General features: G+C 35.7%; 1 protein-coding gene across 2 annotated transcripts in view; it reads right to left on the reverse strand.

Annotated features, from left to right (window-relative positions):
• The window catches only part of ATF2 (activating transcription factor 2), a 95404-nt gene that overhangs the window by 47663 nt on the left and 28467 nt on the right, over nt 1-19274 (reverse strand). For both annotated transcript variants that reach the window (XM_003253741.2, XM_003253739.2), the window contains exons 3-4: nt 15899-15973; nt 8961-9030 (exon numbers count right to left, since the gene is read on the reverse strand). In XM_003253741.2, coding sequence (XP_003253789.1) covers nt 8961-8985 — 25 coding nt within the window. In that variant the 5' untranslated portion in view covers nt 8986-9030; nt 15899-15973. The remainder of the gene's footprint in view (nt 1-8960; nt 9031-15898; nt 15974-19274) is intronic.

Below are 19274 nucleotides of genomic sequence, written 5' to 3' on the forward strand. Positions count from 1 at the left end.
TTTGCCCAAACCATCAAAATGAATTCCATTTCTTGTGGTCTCCTTCCCCTATCCAATTCCCTATATCCTTTCATGCAACTAATAATAGTAGCTTTAGGGTTACCTTAAACACAATGTAAAAGAATGAAACATTTTTAACATTTTAACATCTTTGGCCCAGTCCACTATCCCTCTGCCCGTAGAGGTGAAAACCATCTCATATGTGCTGCAGTATGTGCGGCACAATGCCTTGGTTATAGCACCTATTGTATTTTCATATGTCTGTCCTTTTAAGTAGGCTGAGCTCCTACTGTGGTCCCCCAAACTTAGCATATAGTAAGTACTCAATAAATGCTAATTGAAAGAATGAATTCATTACAATAAAATAGATGAATCTTAAAGATCAATCTGAGGGGGTTAAAAAAGACCCTAAACCACTGTTCATTAAGATGAATTCAACTTCAATTTAATCTGGCTACATTTTATCACTTAGTCTTTGGATTACTTCGCACACCAACAGAAAACTATTATTTTATAACCTCTCTTCAGAACCTGCCTGTATTACCACCGAAGGAGAGTGTTCAGATGCAACAACACTTCCACTACTTCACTCTTCAGACATTTACTGGGCACCAACTATAGGCAGTAGGACCACAACCAAACTTTTCCCCACCCAGGTACTATTTTCCTATTACTTCATCATTATAAGAATCTCTCCCAATTTTGGGGAAATAAGAAACAGTGGTACTTTTGACAGACTGCTGAATAACAAAGTTCTCAGAAAATGAACATATCTGTAGAGTGTACTGACATTAATATTTTATGCTTTTTCTTTGTATTGCTGTTTTAAATATATGTGTCTTACATCCTACACTAAAAGCATCTGAAAGTAAGATTTAGTTTATGTTCCAAAGAACCTCATAATGTGGCTTTTCCACTGAAGGCAATCATTAAACATTTGTGAATGAATGGATTTTGGTGCAGGGCCCAGATTTTAAAACTGCAAAGTCAACAAATTAATAGATAAGAAGTTGGAATGTTGTCGCCTAGAAATTTTATTCTACCAATTTTCTTTGCTTGGATTAGTCTGACCCCAAATATTCAAATCAAAGAACTGCATGTAGAATAAATAACATTGTGTTCATACAAAACATATGAAATGGCACCAAGTTCAATCCTAAGTGAAAAGAAGTGGCCAGAAGGAACCTAACAAATATTTAGGATCATATGTATATTAAAAGGGAGAATGCCAGGAATACGTATTTATAAACTCTCATATAAGATCCACAAATCAAATTTCCCTAAATGCAATTTACAAAGGGATTACTGATCCTGTAACAGTATTAATTATATACAGGGACAGCAACACTGCAAACGACAAAATACACTCAAAATACAAAAACACTGCAAAGGACAAAATACACTGGCACTTGATACAGATGAATTTGATCTTAGTTATCTGAGAAAATTTATTATTTTTAACAAGAAACTTAAAAAGACAGTGTGAAAAGGCAATCTTGTGAAAAGGCAGTCACCAGAAGTTTAACATGAAAGAAATGCATTCTTTATTTATTTATAAAGTAGCTACAAGCTAAGATAAATTTTTTTACAGAATCTGTATGAATTGCCTTCCCAGTCAAATTAAAGTTTATTCCAAAAATAAATTTTGTAAAAATATATATATTACTAGCAACACCAACATACTGAATTCATAAATTATATTCTTCCAGGCATTTCAAAGCACAACCCCAAAGAAAACGCTGTAGATATACACAGAAACACAAGTATTTCGTTAAATAAGACTAAGACCTTGAGTATATATAGCTCGATAAACAACGGAAAAAGTGAAAAAAAAAAAAATTTTTTTTTTGATAGGTCCCTAGCAGGTAGCAATCTCTCTTAAAAGGTTAAAAAGAAAGGGTAACCTGTCAGATGGGAAGAAGGTAAATCAGTTGCTTCTATAATAATTTAAGTTCTGATATCTGGTAAATCTGTGTTAGTAAGGCTTGACCACCGTCACCAGAATTAGCTTCCTAAAAAATCAGTCATTCTATAGTTAATACATACACTGATATCCATGGTATTATTATTCCTTTTAAACATATTAGATAGACACAAATGAGTTTTCAAGCCATTGGGCCAATAGCTCATTTCACTACTTTTTTCACTAGTTTAAGGACTATTGAAACAACAGCAGGAAGTTACACTGATATATTCACTCTCTCTCACGCGCACACACACACACTCTCCCACACATACATCTCCACTGTCACTTTAGACTAAATATGAAATGAATCTTTATCTCCTTTATAAAACAGCTTATAATGTGTAAACATTCTACCAAAGAAACACTTTTCAATGACAGGGACACCAAAAGCAAAGATACTACCAATTACATGGAAGACTAACAAAGATAAATGAATCTTTCACCAAATTATCTCACTGTCTCTTTTACTAAATTCCAAGGAGCATCACTTTAAAACAAGTGAAATTCACAGGCATGTGGAATACCTAAGAGTAACTGAGGCATACAAGAAAAGATTTACCTGACAAAAACAAGAAATGGGGAAAGGATTCCCTGTTTAATAAATGGTGCTGGGAAAACTGGCTAGCCATATGTAGAAAGCTGAAACTGGATCCCTTCCTTACACCTTATACAAAAATTAATTCAAGATGGATTAAAGACTTAAATGTTAGACCTAAAACCATTAAAATCCTACAAGAAAATCTAGGCAATACCATTCAGGACATAGGCATGGGCAAAGACTTGACAAATGGGATCTAATTAAACTAAACAGCTTCTGCACAGCAAAAGAAACTACCATCAGAGTGAAAAGGCAACCTACAGAATGGGAGAAAATTTTTGCAACCTACTCATCTGACAAAGGGCTAATATCCAGAATCTACAATGAACTCAAACAAATTTACAAGAAAAAAACAAACAACCCCATCAAAAAGTGGGTGAAGGACATGAACAGACACTTCTCAAAAGAAGACATTTATGCAGCCAAAAAACACATGAAAAAATGCTCATCATCACTGGCCATCAGAGAAATGCAAATCAAAACCACAGTGAGATACCATCTCACACCAGTTAGAATGGCCATCATTAAAAAGTCAGGAAACAACAGGTGCTGGAGAGGATGTGGAGAAATAGAACACTTTTACACTGTTGGTGGGACTGTAAACTAGTTCAACCATTGTGGAAGTCAGTGTGACGATTCCTCAGGGATTTAGAACTAGAAATACCATTTGACCCAGCCATCCCATTACTGGGTATATACCCAAAGGACTATAAATCATGCTGCTATAAAGACACATGCACACGTATGTTTATTGCGGCACTATTCACAATAGCAAAGACTTGGAACCAACCCAATTGTCCAACAACAATAGACTGGATTAAGAAAATGTGGCACATATACACCATGGAATACTATGCAGCCATAAAAAATGATGAGTTCATGTCCTTTGTAGGGACATGGATGAAACTGGAAAACATCATTCTCAGTAAACTATCACAAGGACAAAAAACCAAACACCGCATGTTCTCACTCATAGGTGGGAACTGAACAATGAGAACTCATGGACACAGGAAGGGGAACATCACACTCCGGGGACTGTTGTGGGGTGGGGGGAGGGGGGAGGGACAGCATTAGGACATATACCTAATGCTAAATGACGAGTTAATGGGTGCAGCAAAACAACATGGCACATGGATACATATGTAACAAACCTGTACATTGTGCACATGTACCCTAAAACCTAAAGTATAATAATAAAAAATAAAAATAAAACTTAAAAAAAAAAAAAGAAAAGATTTAATAGCACGAGTCTAGTGTTAAAAACTCTTTGTAATCATTTCTATAGGTCTCTCTCTGAGGTTGTATTATCACCAAAATAGATTTTAAATTGTAAATATCTATTTGAAACCTTAAATTTAACTAAGACCATTGTGTTAAAGCTGCAACTCAAATTCAGAATAACATCATTGCTTACTGGTGACAAAAAATAAGAAATTTAAAAAGACAGTGTGAAAAGGCAATCTTGTTGAAAAGCAGTTACCGTCAAAATGGTGCTTCTAAAACCAATTCTTACTAAGTAGTTCCTAGGAAATACTATTTAAATATAAAAACAGACCATACCATTTCTGTTCTCAGCAAGATTTAACAAATGGATGAGTAGCCAGGTTATATTTTGATCAGTAATACTTACAAAGAGATTATTTTAAGTATCTTAGGGTACAAACACAGGCCCCTCTAAAATAATACTCAGGATCAAATGGTTAATGTTTAAAAGAATCACTATCAGTGAGAATTCAATTATGAGTGAGAATAAAAAATTGATTTAGCTTTTAAACAACAATTTGGCAAAATATATGAGGAAACTTAGAAATGTGTAAACATTTAAATCCAGTTATTCTAGTTCCAAAATGTATTTTAAGAAACTAAGTAGAGACATATACAAAGGGTTATGTAGAAGGATATTCATCACAATGTTGCTTATAATACCAAAATTAAAAGTTTATAATAGTGGAATCAGTAAACTATGGGACATGCTCTAGCAATAGCGACTTAAAGCCATGCTTTCGATTAATACACAAAATGCTGATATGTGTAATGGCATCCAAACACTAACAGAATACAAAACTGTTCAGTATGGTCCCAATTTTGTTTTAAAAATAAAACTAAATCCCATCCTCTCCTAGCTATTTAAGGACCCCATTCCTGCAATGGTCCCCATTTTCTGCATTGCCAAATATGCTGTGATATTCCCACCTTAAAATGCAAAACAAAAAAGTTCCACCATCTTCAATCCTACATTGAAGCTATATATCTCACTTTCCCTTTAGCTACACCTCCAAGAAAGAACTGTCCTATAATGTCTTCATTTCTGGTTCTTCCCATTCTCTCTTCAACCTACTCCAATTACACTGTTGTTACTGCCCCTTCATTGAAAGCTACTCTTATCATAGTCTCTAAATTCAATAGTAAATACTGAATTATCATCTTATCCTATTTAGGATATGACTATATTGTTTCTCTTACTTCGAAATATTTTTTCTAACTTTCAAGATTCAATTTTCCTCACTGGTTGCTACTTCTTAATCTTCTGTGCTACATTCTCCTCCTCTTTCTGACTTTTAAACACTGGAGGTGCCCTAAAGCTTAGCTCTCACCCTTCCATCTACACTATTGTGATACAGAAGTGAAACTAAGCCAATATGGGAATTATGGATATGACAAAATGTTAAGTATTACAAACCTCGACAATGAAAAAAACTAAGAGTAATTATCAGACATTAGGGGATGGGGAAGTGGAGGTAGAAAGTTTGAATGTTAACTCCTTTAATAGAAGGAAACCTAAAAAAAAATTCCCTAACTTCTGAATGTTTTTCACATATATAGTTAATGTTAGAGAGGTCTTTTAACAATTCCTTATGATACACATACACAAATTCTAATGTTCAGCAATCAGTTTTTCTTTTGTTTAAGTTAATTGTAATGCTTTTATTTAAAATGGCATGTGTATTAGTAAGAAGTCAATCACAAAAACTATTCTAACTATTTTAAGCAGAAGAGAAGCAGGAAAGGCCTTTTTTGAGTCTCCAAGAATGATACCTAGAACATGTCAAAACTAGTCTTTGTCCAAAGGCTGGCCCTAGAAACATATTGCATTAGCTGGAATTCAGGGATTACAGAATCAAGTTGTTTGTTCACTCCAAGCCAGCAAAATGGATGATTTGAGTAATACCATCTCTCATTCCATTCAACTCAGTACCAAATCCAAAAAGTAAAGTGGGTCAGGCACAGTGGCTCATGCCTATAATCTCAGCACATTGGGAGGCCAAGGTGGGCAGATGGCTTGAGCCCAGGAGTTTGAGAACAGCCTGGACAACACTGGGAGATCCTGTATCCAAAAAAAAAAAAAACTAAGCAAAAAATTAGTCAGGTGTGGTGGCGAGCACCTGTGGTCCCGGCTACTCTGGAGGCTGAGGTGGGAGGATCACCTGAGCCCAGGAGGTTGAGGCTTCGGTGTGTCATGATCATGCTACTGCACTCCAGCCTGGGTGACAGAGTGAGACCCTGTCTCGAGAAAAAAAAAAAAAGTTAAAGTAAATCTGATTTACCAGAAAGAGTAAATTTGGTTGGTGAAACCTAAAATCATATGCAGAATTCTAGGTGCAAAGAGAATTGTAGTTTTTAGCTCTCTTAACTTTACAGAAAAATATATGTAGCAAATATATCTCCAAAACATATGTCAAATTAGCCTATTTCTCTCTCTGTGTCCACTGTTAACACCTAATCCACCATCATCTCTCACCTGGACTGCTGTCAGCCTCTTGTCTCCCTGTGACCACTCAGCAGTGGCTTTTCACTGCTCAGTGAATAAAACCCAAACACTTTATCATAGGATATGTCTTTTTTTCTGTCTCCTCTGACCTCCTCTCTTAACCTTCTCTCTGTTGATCATTATATGCTCCAGCCACAGTAGTTGCGTTTCTGTTCTTAAACACACCATACACATTCCCTCCCTAGAGCTTTTTACATTTGCTGCTCCTTTAGTCTATAAACATACAAGGTTTGCTCCTGCATTTTCTTCGGGTCTTTGTTCAAATGTCACCTTAGCAGAGGCACATTCCCTGGTTAACCTATCTAAAACAGCATTAACCCTGATAACTCCTATGTTTACCTTGCTCTACAACATTAAATATCACGTAAATCAAAATTAAAATGAGATACCACTACACCCTCACCAGAATGACTAAAACTTAAGAGACTAACCCAAACTATCTTGAAAAATGAGGACTAAATTGGAGAATTTACCCTAACTGACTGGAACACTAACTGTAAAGCTAGAGTAATCAAAATGGTGTGGTACTGGCATAAAAGTTGACAGAGTGATGAATGGAACAGAATATAAAGCCCAGAAACAGAACCATACTTACAAAATCATTTGATTTTCATTAAAGGAGCCAAAGCAGTTTAATGAGGAAAGAAAAATCTTTTCAGGAAATTATGCTGGGATATCTAAACCCATATTTTTTAAAAACTTAGCTTCAACTGGCTGGGCGCAGTGGCTCAGGCCTATAATCTGAGCACTTTGGGAGGCCGAGGCAGGTGGATCACCTGAGATAAGGAGTTCAAGACCAGCCTGACCAACATGAAGAAACCCCATCTCTACTAAAAATACAAAATTAGCCAGGTGTGGTGGTGCATGCCTGTAATCCAAGCTAGTTGGGAGGCTAAGGCAGGAGAATCACTTGAACCCGGGAGGCGGAGGTTGTGGTGAGCCGAGATCACGCCATTGCACTCCAGCCTGGGCAACAAGAGTGAAATTCCGTCTCAAAAAAAAAGTTAGCTTCAACCCCTATCTCACACCATACACAAAAATTAATTCAAGATTAAAGAGAAATCTAAATGAAACAGCGAGCTTTTAGAGGAAAACAAACGACAATACCTTCATAACCTAAAGGCAAGCAAAAATTTCTCAGACAAGTCACAGAAAGCAACAACCATAAGAGGAAAAAAATTAATACATTAGGACTCATTAAAATTAGAAACATCTGTTCATCAGAAGATATTATTATGAAAATTAAGACGCAAACCACAGAAAAAGAAGCCTCTGACAAGGACTAGTGTCCAGGATATATAAAGAACTCCTACAACTCAATAATAAAAAGACAACCCAATTTTTTAAAATGAGCAAAAGATTTAAAAAGATACTTCACAAAATGTAAGGGATACAAATGGCCAACAAACACATGAAAAAAGCAGCCTGGCAATTTCCTAAAAAGTCAAACATATATCTATCAGATAATCCCATCATTATACTCCCATGTATTCCTCCAAGAGAAATGAAAGCATGTGTCCATAAAAAGACTTGTACACAAGTATTCACATCAGCTTTATCAATAACTAAAAAAAAGAATTAAACCAATATCCATCAGATGAACAGATAAATTGTGAGATAATGAAATATTGTATCTCAATGAAAAGGAATTAACTATTGGTAACATAACATGGAGAAATATTAAATTATGTGGAGTGAAAAAACATACATACTATATGATTCCATTTATACAAAATTCTGGAAAATGCAAACAAATCTACAGTAACAGAAGGCAGACCAGTAATTGATAAAGGTAGGTGGTATAAGAGGAATTATAAATAGGCATGAGGAAACTTTTGGGGTGATTGTATGTTCACTATCCTGATTGTGCTGATGGTTTTATGAGTATATGTGTGTTAAAACTTATCAAATGGTACATTTTAAGTATATACAGTTTATTGTAGGTCAATCATATTTCAATTTAAAATATCAACTAAAGAAAATAAATGAGAAGGAATAATGCTTACTTACAATTTATGGTCCGTATATTTAAGTACTTTGTAACTTCGCTACACATTACATTTATTCTTTAATTCTTCCTTACTGTCTATAGTTATTTTAAGATAAGTATAATAGGAATAGATTAATAATTTAGTGGGTTGTTAAAAAAACTAAAATATTACTTTCTGAAACTGCTGCCACATGCCCAATATTAAAGATGTTAGGCTTAACAACATTAATACATTAGTGATACTCTAAGAACTAAATATCAGTTAATTTCATAAAAGTTCAGTAAGCAAAATAATTCTCATAATATAGATCTGATTTCTAATTAGGCAGTTAATCAATAATTTTCAACCAATAACGGTCAAATTATACTTTTATATCTTGGGCTTTTGTGCAGGATTTCCACCTTTCCATTACAAAATATAATGTTCCCCCCCTCCATATTAGATTATACTTTCTAAAACTCAGTTGCACTATTGAAGAAAAAGCAGAATTTCTTGCCAAAAGTTTTCTGGGTTTTTTTCATCCTAACTCTAAAATTTTACAGAATACTGTAAGAAAATGCTTTTAGTGGTAACATATTATATCATCAATGTTTTAATAAGTGGAAATATACAAAATAATTTAAAGTAATTTATTACCTGGCCACATCCAGGCGCAGTGCATAGAAAGGGTTTGTCATCACTCATATTCCACAGGTCCTTGTATTGCCTATAATCAAACAGAAAACACTTTAGAGTACATATTTTAAAATAAAGAATAATTTAAAATATAAATCTCAAGATTTTTCATTAAGCTTATTAACTTTTCTATTTTAATGCAAAATAAAACACTTTTCTGACATTTTAATTCTTTCTTATTATGAGAGTAGATAAAATACGTGTAATATGCAGATTTTGCACTACAGGAAAAAGGTTAGGAACACTGCTCTGTCAGGCAAACTCTTTCCTGCTCAACAGTGTAAAAGTACTTATGGTGAAATGAACACATTTCATTTATTCAAGAAAATTAAATGAGCAAATACTATGCAGCCTTCCAAGGATCAGACTGTACTGTTATGAAAATAATGTGGCAAAATTTCTATCTCCAGTCCTAAATTCTAGTGGAATATTTTTATCTATTGGCTAAACATTTCTACCTAAATATGGTACCAAAACATCAACATGTCTAAAAACAAACTCTTAAATCCCTTCTTAAATTTACACCTTTTCCTATATTGGAATCACTATAGAAGACTCAGAGAAATTCAAAAATAAAAGAGAAATGGATCCCAGCCTCAGGGAATCTCTCCTCCTAGTAAAGGAGATAAGGTAGTATTAATATAACAAAATCTGTATCTCTAACTCTGATCTCTTTCTAAATCCTAAATTTCCAACTTTTTGTTAGTGGTATACTGAGGATCATAACTTAATCTTCTGAGTCCAAGTTCAAAAGTCTTGTCAATATTTTATGCTGTTTCCTTGTAATACATCAAAACTTTTGTCAAAGATTTGATATATCTCATTTTTAGGAAACCCATGCTGGTTCACAGTAGTCACTGCTTCATATTTAAAGCCTGTACGCAATGATCACTGAGAATACAAATGGTTTCCAGGAAGTCACCATTATTAATCTCATACACAAAATTTGTGAAAAGTGTGAACAAAATTTTTACTGCTTTATCCAAAATGTTTATTGCTATAATTGTCAAATAGCCTATGGACAATTTGATATTGCACTGGTAGGTGCAAGGATGATACTTGGGGAAACACTGGTCTAGACGTCTGGTTTCTAGTCCAACACATAAAGAACTTGAAAGTCATCATTCCTATCCTCATAAAGAGAAATAAGTTAAACAAATGGAAAATCATCAACTCTTCTTACATCCATCAGAGAAATGAGGTCAAAGGGCAAACTGCTGTCCTGAAAAGTTGAGACTGAGGCAGACTCTGAGAATCACAGTTTACTAATAGCAAATGCCTGCTGCTGGTGCCAGTACTAGGCAGAGACAAAAAGCAGACACAAGCCATTTTCTTATACCTTGTACAAATTTTTGACCTACACAATCTGTGAGCATTATAAGCTATTTTATAACTAAATTTGGAACATCTCCTCATGATATGAGATTTATCTAAATAACACATTATCCTTCTAGTGCTTCTTAAATGTTTACAAACTAAGGAATACTGGTATATAAATTTTTAAGTAAGAGCAAAGTATTCTAACAAGATTGGCTGTAATTGACCACTAGTAAAACTTACTAAATAATGAGTGAGAACAGTATGGCCCCGCAATTCTCAAACAGGATCCTCTACACTCTTAATTTGCTCCCAAAGAACGTTTTTGTTTATGTACTATCAATATTGACCACATCAGAAATTAAAACTGAGAAATTCTAAAAATATTAATTTATGATTTAAAAATAACGATGAACTCATTGCATGTCAACATATTTTTTAAAACAATATATTTTCAAAACAAAAAATTTAGCGAGAAAGGCATTATTTTCCACTTTTTGCAAATCCTTAACGTCTGGCTTAACAGAGTAACACAGCTGAATTCTCATATGTGCTTCTGGTATTCAACCTGTTGTGATATCATCATGTATCCTCTAGAAAATGGCATCAAATCCTTGTGAGATGAGAATTTTAAAAAGGTAAATATTTTAGTATTATTATAAAAATGTTTTTGACTTCACGGACCGCTCTCACATTATAAGAATTCCTGGTACAGGCATACCTCATTTTATTGTGCTTAGCTTTATTGCACTGTGCAGATGCTAGTCTTAAAAATACACTTAAACCTCAGGGAGAAAGCAGATGCTGCAGATTTTTTTCAGATACTCCTTATCAGATTAAGAAATCTTCCTCCAACTTCTAGTTTCCTGCGAGTTTTAGTGATGAGTAGACATTGAGCTTTATCAAATGCTTTTTCTGCATCTATTCAGATACTATTTTTTTCTCATTGTTTTAATGTGGTATATCACACTGAATGTTTGACAAACCAACCAGAATTTCTCAGATAAATCCTCCCTTTTGCTCATATTTTAAGATGTTTACATCTATGTCATGAGAAGTAACCTTGCCAGGTATCTAAGTTCAGTGGCTTTATAAGAATTGGGTCATATTAATTCTTTTCTATTCTCTAGAAAAATCTGCATAAGATAGGTACTAATTCTTCCTTAAATGTTGCAAGAATTCACCAGTGAAGCTATTTGAGCCTGGAGCTTTCTCTTCTGGGTGGTTTTAAGTAATGAATTCAGTATCTTTAAATAGATACAAACCAAAATTATTGTATCACTTTTGTTCTTCAGCCAGGTGCGGTGGCTCATGCCTGTAATCCCAGCACTCTGGGAGGCTGAGGCAGGTGGATCACTTAAGGTCAGAAGTTCGAGGCAAGCCTGGCCAACATGATGAAACCCTGTCTCTACTAAAAATTCAAAAATTAGCTGGGCGTGGTGGCACACACCTGTAGTCCCAGCTACTTGGGAGAGGCTGAGGCATGAGAATCACTTGAACCTGGGGAGGCAGAGGTTGCAGTGAGCTGAGACTGTACCACTGCACTCCAGCCTGGGCAACAGAGTGAGACCCTGTCTCAAAATAAATAAGTAAATAAATAAAATAAATCCCAGTGCTTTTATGTATGTGTAGAAACTGAAAAATTTATAGCGAAATGCAAAAGACAATGAATAAACAAGGCAGTCATGAAGAATTGTAATTAAGCTAGAGGACTTTTATTATCAGATATCATGACCCATTATAAAATCACAATAATTAAGACACTGTGGTATCAGTCCAATGATAAACATATAAAGAAATGGAAAAGAAAGGAGTACAGAAATGGAACCACACATAGGGCTACCTGATTTGTAGAAATGCTCTACTGCAGTTAAGTGGGAAAAGGATGGTCTTTTCAATACTTGGTTCTAGAAATTTTATATAGCAAGAGTACTTGACTCAACTAATAATAATTATGTAATATTCCCTTGACAACAGTAGTTTATCAGTGCTTTAGATCAATGTTTCCCAAAGCATGGTAGCTATCATAGAAAAAAGATTTTTAGCCAAATAAATTTGGGAAATGTTGAATGTGTAGGCTTCAATTTACAGGACTTTTCAGCACCTTAATGTTATGTCAATTAAGGATTCATAACTTTAAAAAATGCCCCATGAATTCTATCTCACATTATACTAAAAATTAAGTCACAGCAGACTATAGACCTAAAAGTGAAAGGCAAAGCATAAGTTTCTAGAAGAAAAATATGAAAGAATATTCATGATTTTGGAGTAGGCAAAGGTTAAACAGGATACAAAAGGTCCATAAAAGAAAAGATTGATAAAACAGATTTTACTCTACATAGTGCATTTCATTCTGTTTAAATTATACCTCAATAAAAAGCAAAAAAAGAAGTGAACAGTTATTTAGCCTAATACTAGGAAAAAGACAAAAATTACAAGGTAACTACATCCAGATACAGTGTGTTCCAGGAAACCTTACAGAAGCTTTGAGAAGGACACATACCATAAAAAATAATTAAAAATGAAAGAATATGTACAGTCAGCCCTCTGTATCTATGAGTTTTGCATCGATGGATTCAATCAATCTTGGATCAAAAATATGTGGGAAAAAACTGCATCTGTACTAAACATGTACAGACTTTTTTTCTTGTCATTATTACCTAAACAATATAGTATAACAACTATTCACATAGCATATGCATTGTAGTAGGGTATTAAAAGTAATCTAGGGATGATTTAAAGTATATGGGAGGATGTGCATAGGTGATACGCAAATACTACACGATTTTATATAAGTAACTGGAGCATCCTCAGATTTTGGTACCTTCAGGAGGTCCTGGATCCAATCACCCACAGATATTGAGGAACAACTGTATATCTAAAAAAACGACTGATTTTCACAGGACTCTAAGTAGAGGTGGAGTAAGAGATTGAAAGAAAAGCCTGGCATACAGCAAACCAGTAAGGGCTTGACAGACAAGTCATGCAACTCAACAACTAAGAAAATGCACTCATCTGAAAACTGGTAAAAAAAAAAAAAAAAAAAAAAAAAAAAAAAGAAAGAAAAAAAGAAAAAAGATCAGTGTGTTCAATCTGCCTTTTGTGCATAAAATGTATTTCCAGTAACCAAAGAGTTGATGAAGGAAAAGTCTTTTATAGAATTTCAGCAAGTGCAGAATAATAAAATAATTAGAAAATTGCCACTTTAGCTGGGTGCAGTGGCTCATGACTATAATCCGAGCCCTTTAGGAGGCTGAGGTGGGAGGATGGCTTGAGCCCAGGAGTTCAAGACTAGCCTGGGAAAGACGGCGTGACCCCATCTCTACAAATAATTTAAAACAGCCACTCGTGGTAGTGTCGTGGTAGCATCATGGCGGTGCACGCCTGTAGTCCCAGCTACTCTGGAGGCTGAGGCAGGAGGATCTCTGGAGCCCAAGAGGTCCAGGCTGCAGTAACCTGTGATTGTGCCACTGCAATCCAGCCTGGGTGACAGAACAAGACCCCATCTCTTTAAAAAAAAAAAAAAAAAAAAAGGCCATCCTGGCTAACACTTTTGAAACCTCGCCTCTACTAAAAATACAAAAAATTAACCAGGCATGGCACCTGTAGTCCCAGCTACTCGGGAGGCTGAGGCAAAATGGCGTGAACCCGGGAGACGGAGCTTGCAGTGAGCCAAGAGCGCGTCACTGCACTCCAGCCTGGGCGGCAGAGCGAGACTCCGTCAAAAAAAACAAAAACAAAAACAAAAGCACTGCCCACTTGGTCGCAAGGGCAGAGCTGGGAAGTTCTCATAACCAAATCTCAGTCCAAATCCCCGTGACCCCCATCTCAACAAAAAACTTAAAAAAAAAAAAAAAATAGCAGGGCATGGTGGCGCATGCCTGTGGTCCCAGCTACTGAGAAGGCTGAGGCAGGAGGATCCCTTGAACCCAAGAGGTCAAGATTGCAGTAATCGGTGATTGTGCTGTGCCACTGCACTCCAGCCTGGGCAAGAGAGAGATCCTGTCTCCAAAAAAAAAAAGGAAAAAAAAAGAAATAAAGAAGAAAAAAGAAAGAAGAAAGAATGAGGAGAGGGAGGAGGAGGAAAAGAAGCAACAGGAAGAGGAGGAGGCTGGGGGAAAGGAAGGAAGAGGGAGGAAGGGAGAGAGAAGAGAGGAAGGAGGAGGGAGAGAGGGAGGGTGAAGAGGGAGGAAAGAAGAAAAAAGGAGGGAGGAAGAAGGGAGGGAGGAGGAGGGAGGAGAGGGAATAAGGAAGGAGGGAGGAGAGGGAATAAGGAAGAAGGGAGGGAGGAGAAGGGGGAGGAGGAGGAAGAAGTGGAAGAGGAAGAACACCACCACTTTAATCCCTAATGAAATAATGGATCTGGGCAACTATCATCAATGTCTGATTTTTAAAACCATTAGGAGAAAAGTTGATAGGAACTTCATAATAGTTGGGCCAGGCTGACAGCATCTGAATTCACAGATGAGTCTTAAACTAACACCAAAGGTTGTTAAGGGTGGGGGCAGGGAATGTCAAAAGTTGAAAGTGAATCTAATCAAGCCTCCCTAGCTCCAACTACAAGGAAATTCAGGAGACAGAAAAAGAAGTTAAACAACACCATCAGGAGGCAATCATCCAAATCCAATACAGATATTTTCAATTTACGATGGGTTTATTGGGACATAACCCATCATGAATTGAGCAGTACACTGACTGTATTACTTTCCCACCATCGTAAAGTCAAAAAACACTAAAATAATCACTGTAAGTTAGAACAAATGACCTGGTCTCCTCAACAAGTAAATATCAAGGAGATAAAAAGAAGAGCAAAGGAAGAGGGTTACTGTTTTCCATTAGAAGAAATTTAATAAACATACAACCAAATTAAGGACCTTTTTGGATCCTGATTCGAACAAAACAAATGCAAAAGACATCTCTGAGTCAGGATTACTTTCCTACTTTCAAATTTCGATTTAAAAGTTCTCAATTAATTATCCCATCCATCAACTTGTTTTCTTTCTAGAAATTATATATAGCAAATATATTTGACTCAACTAATAATTCTGTAACACTGTTTCTTTTTCAAATAGTAGCTTGTTAACCCTTCAACAGCAGTGCTCCCTAAAACATTTCAACGGGGATGTCAGTAGACACTACAGAAAAAAAGGTGTGGCCAAACAAATCTGGGAAATGCTGAAATATACTTTTCTTTCTTTCTTTTTTTTTGGCAGGACTCTTCACAGTCTTTAATATGCTAATGTAAAATGACTAGGGGAGCACCCAGAGTATGGCATTTTTGCCACAGCTATTTGCTATTTGAACACTTTTTCATAGAACATCCCGTGGGACTGATAGAACTCATTTTAGAGGAAACCAAAACCTTAAAACATGTTTATGTCTGTCATAGCTAAGTGTATTTAGATGCTTTTGATTATTTAAAAACAAAATAGGAGTATTTAGCTAAACTACATACTAAATAAGTGACTTGTTTTCTATGGAAAAAAACACTACAAATACTTATCTAATAGAAACAAGCTATAAAGATTTTTACAACCCAAAATGTAAAAAATGGCTAAAAATACCAAATATTGCATACATACCTGGCAGAATTCACATGTAACTTGAATTTCATAAGTTGAATAACTTATCACATTCTTCTTCTCATGGCAAGAATACTGAAAAACAAAGTGGTTTCACACTGTTAAAAATAGTTCTGAAACACTTCTTGAAACACAGTAGAAAATAAAGTGCTCAAATTACTCTCTGTAACACTACTGTCACCCCAAAACTAGTCACTATTAACAATTTTTATAATAGAGTACTGCTCTTGAAATATCAACACACCTACACAAATATCCTAAACATAGGTTATTAACATATCCAACTCCACCAAAGGGATTAAAAGTGGAAGAAACATTTAATTCAGCCCTTAGGGCTGTGGTTGAAGGGCAGCCATTTAGAGTAAAAAAATCCTTACTTTGAACACTGATGAGAATGATGCAACCTAGTAATTTCATATTTCTCTTCAGAAAGCTTTTAATTTTAAAAAATGTACTTATTGGTATTCAGCTTCTCAGCCTAATTCATCAAAATTTATTTGTCCCACAATGTAGTTGATCTATATAAACAGCTCCCATTTGTATCAGCTTAAGGACAAGTACAGTATACTGAAACTACTCAGGTTAATGACCCATTTTTAAAACTCCACCAATGGCTTCACCTTATAGTCACTGAAACCTCATCCAGTGGTAAATAAGAGTAACTATGTGGTTATCCAAATAAGCTAACAGTGCATAGAGGAAAATTGCATTTTTCATAATTTTGTTCATAAATGAAGTTTCAAGAATGTCATGCTCAGAAAAATTTGGTAATTCTTGTGGGGAAATGTGTAACTAGCCAAAGTTCAGAGTCCTGGAGTAAAGGTGGATCTGGTATAGGAAATAAGAAGAGAGAAAGTTTCTTCCCTTGTCCCATGCAAAATTTTTATCTGAGAGGGCTCCATTTCTTCATTCACATTCAACTTTACCATGCTGTCTGTGAGGAGAGGAAAAAGAACACTAGAAAAATCCAAGGAAATCTATAATAGCCATGCTTCTGTCATTACAAGTAGAATATGAGCTCCATGAGGGCAAGGAACTTATCTTTGGGTTAACACCTACAACAGCGCCTAGCTCAGTTTAATACAAGGAATATTTAAACATCAACTATACACAGACACAAAGATGAAGAAAATTCTCCTTGCATTTGAGAAACTTTCAGTCTAGAAGAAAGAGGAATATGGAAGTACAATTTTCAATTAATTTGGTAGGAATAAGAGTTAAAATATTAGGAGAGTAGAGAGGTAGTGGAGGGATCAATCTGATAGTTCTAGAAAAACTTTCAGAGGGAGTTAGCCCTTGGTACCCTTCTCCTTAATCTTTTCTACTCTCCACTATACTATCCCTCTCCTCTACAAAACAAGTTTCTTACCTACACAGCAGCCTATTTCTTAGCCGACAAATAAAAAACCCATTCCCTTATTACCATTTTCTAATACCTAGCTACGAGAGTTATAAATATTAACAGTTCAAGCACCCTGAGACAGAAGAGATAACAATTCTGGGAGGCTTAAATGCTATCTCTTTGTTAATCTAACTGAATCTAAAGCCTATAAATCCAGGCTTATCTCCCTTTTATTGCAGTGTTGCAAATATGCTCATAACAGAAGCCTGGAAGGGAGGTTTTGTTGAGCTATAGATTGTTGGAGAAGTCAATGACTGCACATAGACAATTATTAATATAACACATTACTCTCTGGCAAGTATCTACAATCTATACTGGTAGGAAAATCAACTGTCATGAAAAGCACCCAGGAGAGTTCTAGGTAAAATTTTTTAGAAGTCGGCTTCTTTGATTTCTCTTAACTCTTCTTCCAACATTTCTTTATCTTCCTTGCTCTTGAGTTTCCATTTTGTACTTGGCACGAGTACTTCTTGCTAGATGCTGGGGATGTACTGGCAAATCAAGATAGATACCTGCCTTCATGGAGTTTCCAAGATAGTGATGGGGCTTACATTAACTAATCAAGCATCCAACTCAGAGCTCCTTTTCTTACAACCTCAAATTAAGAATCAAAACTATCACTGAATACCATACATACAAATCTGATTATCCACTTAGTAAATCCTACAGACTCAACCTTTTAGGTATACTTTGAGAGATACAAATTTAGCTATCATTTATATCTAATCTGACCTCCTTCTAAATGCTACTTCCAATACACCATGGCCCATTTAACAGTATCAGACTGCCTGCCGTCCTCTGAAAATCACCCTCAGTTTGCATATTATTTTAGCTCTCCCTAAAATATACCCTCCCAAATGAATGTTTGCCTCCTTTGATATTACACTGTCAAGGCCCACTTCAAATAACACTTCCTTTGTGATACCTTCCCCATAATCCAGATTGAAAATTTCTTCCACAAGCTATGTTGTTTATGCTTTGCTTACAGCATCCACATTATGTTCTGTAATGTCATCTATTATATAATCTGTATGCTTCTCCCACCCCATGCTACTGCCTACTACTTCTTGAAGAAACATAGCCAAAGGAATATGAGCTTTTGAGTCAGAATTGGCTCCAAAACCTGGTTTTGTCACTGGTAAGTTATACAATATTGTTCAAGGTTCTAAACAACTTTGCACTTCAGTTTCACCAACTGTAATAAAAGGGTAGTATCACCTACCTCACAGTTGTTGTAAGCATTTTAAAATAGTATATGTAAAGTATATAGCACAATGCTCAGCACATGAGTACTGGATAAAATGGCAGCTGCAGTTCTATTATTTCTACTGTTAATAAAATTATAAGGCTGTCTCTATTCATCGTTGTATCTGCACAGTATCTTACTTGCTAACAGCAGGCACAGAGTGATTGTTAAATTGTTAAAAGAAATTATATCAGTTGGATACACTTTAAAAAATTAAAAAAACTGTAATTTGTAAAATGTGTAAGTCCATATTTACTTCACGCATCTTGGAGAGGCTACAAACCTCTATGCTCCAAGGTTTTAAAGAAATAGACAGCCAGGCACGGTGGCTCACGCCTCTAATGCCAGCACTTTGGGAGGCTGAGGCGGGCGAATCACCTGAGGTCAGGAGTTCAAGACCAGTCTGGCCAACATGGTGAAACCCCATCTCTACTAACAATACAAAAATTAGTCGAGTGTGGTGGTTCATGCCTGTAAATCCCAGCTACTCGGGAGGCTGAGGCAGGAGAATTGCTTAAACCCGGGGAGGCGGAGGTTGCAGTGAGCCGAGATTGCGCCAGTGCGCTGCAGCCTGGGCAACAGAGTGAGACTCCATCTCAAAAAAAAAAAAAGAAAGAAAGAAATAGATTACATTAAATACCACCACCCCTTTAATCAGGAAAAGTGTAAACAGATGATTTTTATTAAAGAGACAGACCGGTAAATTTGGGCAACCTAAAGTTCAAATA

This window comes from Nomascus leucogenys, chromosome 22a (assembly GCF_006542625.1).
Source record: "Nomascus leucogenys isolate Asia chromosome 22a, Asia_NLE_v1, whole genome shotgun sequence".
NCBI classification, from domain to species: Eukaryota; Metazoa; Chordata; class Mammalia; order Primates; family Hylobatidae; genus Nomascus; species Nomascus leucogenys.